Source organism: Limulus polyphemus, unplaced genomic scaffold (genome assembly GCF_000517525.1).
Source record: "Limulus polyphemus unplaced genomic scaffold, Limulus_polyphemus-2.1.2 Scaffold1182, whole genome shotgun sequence".
In the NCBI taxonomy this organism is placed as follows: domain Eukaryota; kingdom Metazoa; phylum Arthropoda; class Merostomata; order Xiphosura; family Limulidae; genus Limulus; species Limulus polyphemus.
This window is the reverse complement of record NW_013666792.1, coordinates 274,869-282,688: the sequence shown is the minus strand read 5'-3', so window position 1 is coordinate 282,688 and position 7,820 is coordinate 274,869. Positions and strand designations below refer to the sequence as shown.

Here is a 7,820-nt window from a genome sequence, read left to right as displayed (position 1 = left end):
TATTTTTCAGGAGGGAAGGGAGAAAACACCACAGATTTTGGCTGCATATTAGGCCCTATAAATGATTATACCAACAAGTATTTGTACAAAAATAAATAAATCATGATCCAAAAAAATTCTTAATTTTGAAGTGTGTTTTTCTCCTAAAAAAATACACCATATACAATTTGGATGTTGGTAGAAAAGAAAAAAAAACTATTTTTTTCCTTTGATGCTTTATTGTTCGTAATTATCTCTGGAAATTCTGCCAGTTATCTCAGTGACTGACATCAGAAACAATTGTTTCCTGTGGTGTTGCAAAAGTAAAAAGTTAAGGGATTCTACGTTTAATGTACCGTAAAGAGCAGTTTGTGAATTCCTACAAACTAAGGTAATACGTTTACATTAAGTGTTGTCAAGAGTACATAAACCACAGTGTATATAATGACACAATGTATATGCTAATGTGACTTTTGTGGTCTGCAGCAATTTCTTATACCTAATTCCATTTATCTATCAAAATATCTTTGCATACAATGAAAAAGACAATTTATTTTTTGCATATGGAGATGATAAAAGCTGGAAGTATTTCATTCATTATTAATAAAACATTCCAAACTAGTTATAGACCACTCCATAATGCAAAAAAGAACACGTAACCATTCAGAATAATGACTTGAAACAACTTGAAGCTAAATCAGTGACATGTGTTTGTGTTAAATGGCATAAGCATTTTGGATTTTAACCTACAAGAGAGTAGCTGCATTCTCTAAATGCACATTGCATCTGAAGGAGGCTAGAAGTTCAAATGCAAGGTATATAATAAAAGAACTTTTTCTTTTGAGGAAGTCCTGATTTCATGCATGTTCAATATTCAAATTAACATATAGAACATTAAAAAAAAGAAGAAAGTAGATATGACCTTAAATTTTATTTACATTGCTAAATATTTACTTGTTAATTTTCAGATTTCATAAAATCAAGGTTGATTTTGGTTATAGATGACTTGTAAAAATCATTATGTGAAAGAACTTATACAAAGCAGCATGATTCTTACAACACAGAATTTAATATCTGTTGTTTTGAAGTTGGATGGTTTGAGCTGGTATCAAATTAAAAAATTTATTGCAAAAAAAAAGTATATTAGAATTCTTACAGTGAATATAACAATAATCAAATTTGTGAGTTGTGTGGAAGCTATACAGTTTATTATTATTACATTTCTCAAAAGTGTTTGTATAAAACTTATTCCATTACATTAGATTGCACTCCAACATCAAGAACCAAGTGACGGGTCAACCAATACATAATAAAGGGTTGCACTACACACAAGACAAGGAGAAGGTAAAGACTGCGACGACTCCCTCCTCCATAGTGATCCGATGTACTCTGTGAAAGAAGTGATACTCGGAGAGTTCTTAGCTAGTAAAAAGAAAGAACATCAATTTAGGATGGTGTTAGAAAGTTGGACTCAATTAGTTACAAACTACATGAACTTCTACAAATCTAATCGTATTTTACTGATTATCCAAAATTTCTACTTAAGCCAAAAATTAATATTTGAAGCTTAGAAAAACGAATGTAAAAAACAAACTATGAAATATAATTTTTTTATGTAGTGTGAGAGATAAATTACAAATATACATGTACTTATTGGATATCATTGATGACTAGCAGAAAAATAAAAAACAAATGAGAAATTCTTTTTTCAATGATTAAAACATAAGACCTTTGTGAAAGCAATGTGAGAGGTGCGGTAAAAGAAGATAAATGGTATTTATAAACTATTCACAAAGTACATTTATCTCCCTCTACATATGTACATGTATGTAAGTATACATTTATATAAAAAAGAAACTGATGTTTGATGCACCTAATGAATGGACAAGAGAATCAAGAAACATGATTATTCAATTCCAAGCAAAGGTCAAAGTTATAGCAAAAAACAAATATTGAAGGTCAAAAACATATACTTTATTCCAGATTAAGGTTATATATAGTAAATTATAAATTCTTCTTTCCAAAGTTAGATACATTATCAGGCAGGCGGTAGCATTGCCTACGTAAGGATGGCTTGGATTGTTCATCAAAATGGTATTTTAAATATCTCCTCAACAGGTCATCAGAAGTTTACAATACTATAAAGTGTTTACTTTTATAACAATATCTATGTAATGACTGAGTCACAATTTCTGGGAATGTCTGTAAATATCATTGCAAAAAGTTTGAATTTCTTGTTATTCTTTCTTCTGTTTCTTTTTTAATACCTGGTAATTCAAAAACCAAAACAATGGTGTCAACCAATTTCACTGAGGTGATATAGATTCAAACAACATATCTGCTTTTATAAGTATTATTAACCAGTAGAAATTAAAAACAAATCATAATTATAGTGTAAACGATGTTAACACTACCCCTTGAAGTTAGCTTTCTTACAGAAATTTGGTGTTCCTTTAAAGTTCCTTTGAGTCTGTTTTTTTTAATTTAGTGGATAGAACAGCCCAGAAGGACCAAAAGGTCCTTTGTTGTCTTTTTAATGTGATGTGTTATGTTAAAATGCCAGCTGGGGTCTAGCTATTATCACAGATGTCAGTAAGAAGGGCAGGATTGTCACTGCTAAGTTTAAGCATTATTTTAGGTACCAATTAATTTTTAAAATAATATGATACACAAAACAAAATGGCTAAATTATAGTGTTCAGTTGTAATTTAGTAAAACTTATGTTTTCCAAATAGAATTATACCAGCAAATTGTAAAAACTGTTTACATTAATCCATAGTTTTAAGTTTCTCAAAGATTCAGAGAAGCATTTCCAGGAATTTCCAGGCTACAATTTTATTGGAACTGCATAGTTTCTTTTCTATGTTTTATTAAAATATAGGGAAGTACATATCCATCTGTACCAATAAAAGTTAATATTTTAAATACACTGGAAATGGATTTCCAAAGGTACTTACCACCAGTCTATATACCACATCAATTTTATGCCATTTTTGAACATGTACATATCATGTGACTACTCTCCACCAAAGTATTACATCACCTATATTGGTGCAGCTATCTCCCTCAGCAACTGTGAACTGGGAAGTAGTAAGGTCTCCCATGCTCCACTGGAAGAAAAAATGGGGTGGGGGAGTAAGTGCGATAGGGAGTTCAGAAGAATGTCACACTAGAGAAAGTGCAATGGGTGTTCACAATTCCATATTTTGAAAAGCAGATCCTCCCCGATTTATTCAATCAAGGGGTTGGCAGGGATGGGCAAAAATTCCCTTCTGCTTTACTCATGAAAGTTCATGAGTGATGGTCCACACTGGAGTGAAACTTGTGATAAACATATGTATATACCACTGGGCATGCCACCAGTGGTCTTGCAGAACATTCCATCTTTACAGTGAGCATTTAATGCAACCAGTAAATAGTGTGAGTTTGAGGCAAAGTGTACCTGATCAGGCAACATACACCACAGAGTGAGATCCCATTAGCAAAAAAAGAGAGGGTCTCTGAAAAGAAAACAAAGGAAATGATGTGATAAGACTTACCCAGGTCAAAGGCAAACAGACATGTGCAGAATCACATTGGGAGGGAGACAATATCCACCTGAGGAAAATACAGTCAGATCATGCAGATAATGAGTGACAAAGGTACTCAGAATAGTCCACATTCCAGCCTGAACAATCTCTTCTACCAGTTGGCAAAGGCAAGCAGCCAAAGACATGGTGATATGATGAATTTGATGAGAATAAACATTATGGAAATGGCAACCTTCCATGGATAAGTCAGAATACGTTAGCTTAATGAGTTGAAAGACCCAAGAGATAAATCATGGGAAACAGATGGATTTCAGGGAAGAAAAAGTCAGGAACGTGAACTCCGAAAGGGGACAGTATGTGCCACATAACACTATAAGGAGTGAACCAAACAAGGAAGCCGAGCTGGATTAGAATGAGAGTACAGGTGAAAGATGGAAGGTAAGGAAAAGGGTGTGAAAGCCAAACAGACTTCACGGGCAGCATAGGTCTTAGGAAGGAAGGAAGAACTGGTCTGGATATAGGATGACATAAGTGGAATGGTAGAGGATTCTGTTGACATTAATGGCATAAATATCTGACTAATGATGTCTGCAAGTGAGGAGGAGAAGGAATTAGGTCTTAAGGGAGAGATGGTATATGGAACATGTCAACAAAGGTTTAAAGGCATGACAGGAAAGGGCATAAAGATTACAATGAGATCCCAATCAGGCAAATCATAGGAACGTGGAGGATGCATGACCCAAAAGGAGCAGAGAAGGGGTGAAATGACAGAAGAATATAAAACTTTATGAAACTTGTAGAAATGGAAGGTGATTGACAAAGCAACCTGATAGTTAGATCCAGTTGAAGTGGACAAGCTTTTGTCAAACAACCAGGTGAAAAATTAGGAAAGATGAGGTATGGAAGAGTGGACAGTATGGAAACCACATCAAAGAGACAAAAACAGAAGGAAGACCATCGCCTTTGGTAAATGGAGATGGAAGGTCTTATGGATCTGGAAAGGAAAGATGCAACACGTGGAGTCAGTCTCTGGGCTGAGGCAGTGGACCTGACAAAAGCCATGTGTGAAGACGGAGGGTGGCGACATCTAGATGAATGATGTCCAACTGAGGCTGACGGACTAGAGACTGAGACAGAGGTAAGAGTGGGGGAGTTTGTATAAGTAAAGGTCAGAACAGTGGGAACCATGGTTGCACCAGCCAATATGTATCCATTAGGAAGACTAGACACAGAGTGATTTGGATTAGGGATAGAACTCTGGGGAGGAGTTGAATATGAGGGTAAGCATAGATGTGATGACTCCTCCAATCTTGACTGAATATGTTCACTCCCAAAGTTAGCAGGTGTGAAAAGGGAGACCAAAAGGAAGGAAGTTTGGTGTTCTAGTGGATGGTGAAAGCATTGATATGAGGTGTTCCCACCTGAGAACACACCCACTGAAAAATCTGTGGATTGAGGGCCACTCCATGGGAAGAATCTTGTTGGGTTGAGATAAACGATCCACAACCAGATTCATGGCACCAGGAACATGGCAAGATAAGACCACCGTGTAGTGATTGCAGGCCCAGTAAAGGAGATCCAAGATCTGAAAGCACAGAGACTGTGGAGTTGTTGGAGTGTACCATAACCATCCTTCTCCACAGGAGAGGAAGGAAATGGGACAAAGCAAGACAAATTGCCATAAGTACAAAAATGTTGATATGGAGAGAAGATTCCTCAACCGACTAGAGACTGGAAATTTCCCAAGTGTCAAGGTAAGAACCCCAACCCTCTAAAGATGCATTCATTAACAGATGTAAGTCCAGACAAGATGGAGGAAGTGGAACCCACACTGTGGTCTGGTCCCTGTCTAGCCACCAAGCCAGGCCAGCCCTAATTGGGGAAGGAAGGGTAAAAGGGTGGTCCCAGGGATCTGAGTAAAGTTCCACTGATCAAGAAATGTCCACTGAAGGGAATGCATACAAGGTCAACCCATGGGAAAGAAGGCTTCCAAGGAAGCCCACATTCCCAAAAGAGATAGAACCTCTTGAGCTATGACAGAATGTAGGGTGAGGGCCTTGTCGACTGCTTGCTTCATATTCCAAAGATGAAGAGGAGAAGGCTGGGCCAAACTGAGGTTGAAAGTGAAGATAATTCCCAAATGAACAAAGTACTGAGTGGGGGATAAGAATGGACTTCTCCATCTATATCAGGAATTCCACCTGTGCTGTTTCTTGTAGGACCAGACGAGTGTGGTCTCTAGACTGTGAATGGAAAGAAGCAAGCAGGAGCCAGTCATCAACATAATTATGAGTGCATAGACTTATTGAGTGAAGATGTCTGTCAAAAGTTCTTACCACCTGACAAAACATATAAGGAGCCGAAGTTAGTCCAAACGGTAGGGCCCTAACTTCTGTTTCTAGCTATAAATAACAATGGACGATGTGGGTACTGTGGGGATGAACTCTTGTAGAGTACGAGGAGAAAAATTTGATTCTAGTATCAAAAATGTAGGAAATGTAGCCGAAACAAAGTTCAGCCCTACAAATGGGAAAGAAACAAATATGTTAGCGAAGTAGCAATGAAAAAAATTAGTCATACACTGACAAAAATTAAGATTATAAGGCACATATTTAACAATGACGAATAAAAATTATTCAAATAGAACAACGATTTACATGTTTCTAGTAGGAATGATATGTAAAGTACAATCTATCTACATATACTTAGTAAACAAAGTACTCATTAATATCAAACTGACAAAACATCAAAATTTACCTAGTGTACAAAGTATGTAATAATAATGCACATGTAAAGCAAATATAATTACCTAGAAAACAAAGAAATAATCAATATCTAGCTTATATTAAATCTAAATTAACTTAGATAACAAAGAACACATAAATATCTAACTTACCAAAGTCTGAGCACTGATGACTCAAAATACTTAATTCTCCCACATGTAATGGACAAAACCACACAAAGGGCATCTGAGCTGTGTACAAGTTGAAAAACTTATCACTGATCCACTGGAAGATCTGGAAGCAAAAGGAAGAAAGGAGGAGAAGAACAAAACTCCATCAAAGTGAATGATGTGGAGGCATGGCAACAAGAGCGGGAAAATTAAAACTATCAAAATCACCCTAGTCTCGAGCATACAGAAAAAACTGAATGTGCATCGAGCTTCAACCTGAGTAATCAGCTGTAAAAAGGGTGTAGAAGGTGAAATCTCCTGAAGAGGTGTAGAATGTGACAGACCAAAATAAGAAAGTCTTGGGAAAAGAGAGTACAAACTGTCTTCTCCTTGATTGTATTCTTCCTCAGCAACATTGTCAGGTTGAAAAGGAGAAGAAATCACTGGCTGAACATATGAATCAAGCTCCTTGCAAATTAAGGCCTGTACCTCCTCTGCAAGTAAAATCGAACCCGGTTCCTGGGAAGTCATACCAGTAGCGTTGTTGACTGCAATGGTCACTACCATAATCAATACGTCAAATCACAAATTCATATGAAGTTCTTGTATAATTTGGAAACAAGAAACAATTGCAAAAAAGGAAATGTCTTTGAAACAACTGAATGCAAACACAGTAAAAGAAAACTGTTGAAAGAAAATTTAAATGGTAAATAAGCACAATTATAAATGGTAGCCACATGTGAAAAAAAACATATGTCTAAATGAAGTTGTGCCAATTGAGAAAGTGAGGATTGAGTGGGAATGGCAGAGGGAGCTAGCTGTGCTAATATAGGTGGCACAATACTATTGGTAGAGAGTAGTCACATAAGATGTACATGTTAAAAAAATGGCATGAAATTGATCGGGTATATAGACTGGTGCACCGAGCGTGAAAGTTTTTTAGCAATTCTTAGAGTGCAGAAAGCAGATCAAGATAGCTTTGCGTGAAAGAGATAAGACCGTATAGGAAATTAATTTCATCGTATAATAGAAATTTTATATTTTTTATTCGAGTATTATGGTCTATATCAATGCAAGTGGTTTATTTTAAGAACTAATTTTTGTATTTGTAATAATATAGTTTTTTTAATTATCATACATTAGTGAAAGCTTTTTGGTGTAATATGCTCTCTCAAACACTTTACAGTTTTCCTGAACACTAAAACCAATTTAGGAAATGCATAACCCACCAAATATTGTTCTATTACCGTATTTTTCGGTGTATAAGACACACTTTTTTACCCCAAAATTAGATGTCAAAATCTGCTTGTGTCCTATACACCGAAGGAATCAATAATACATATGTATATATATACGATATAGACAATCCATGTGTAAATATATTTAAATAGGCATGCATAGTTTAGTTCAATTGAATG

General features: G+C 35.8%; 1 protein-coding gene across 6 annotated transcripts in view; it reads right to left on the bottom strand.

The window, feature by feature from the left end:
• Positions 1-214: 214 nt before the first annotated feature.
• LOC106462495 (protein YIF1B-B-like) overlaps positions 215-7,820 on the bottom strand; it is a 22,318-nt gene continuing 14,712 nt past the window's right edge. For all 6 annotated transcript variants that reach the window (XM_022389774.1, XM_022389773.1, XM_022389770.1 and 3 more), the window contains one exon: positions 215-1,401. In XM_022389774.1, coding sequence (XP_022245482.1) covers positions 1,225-1,401 — 177 coding nt within the window. In that variant the 3' untranslated portion in view covers positions 215-1,224. The remainder of the gene's footprint in view (positions 1,402-7,820) is intronic.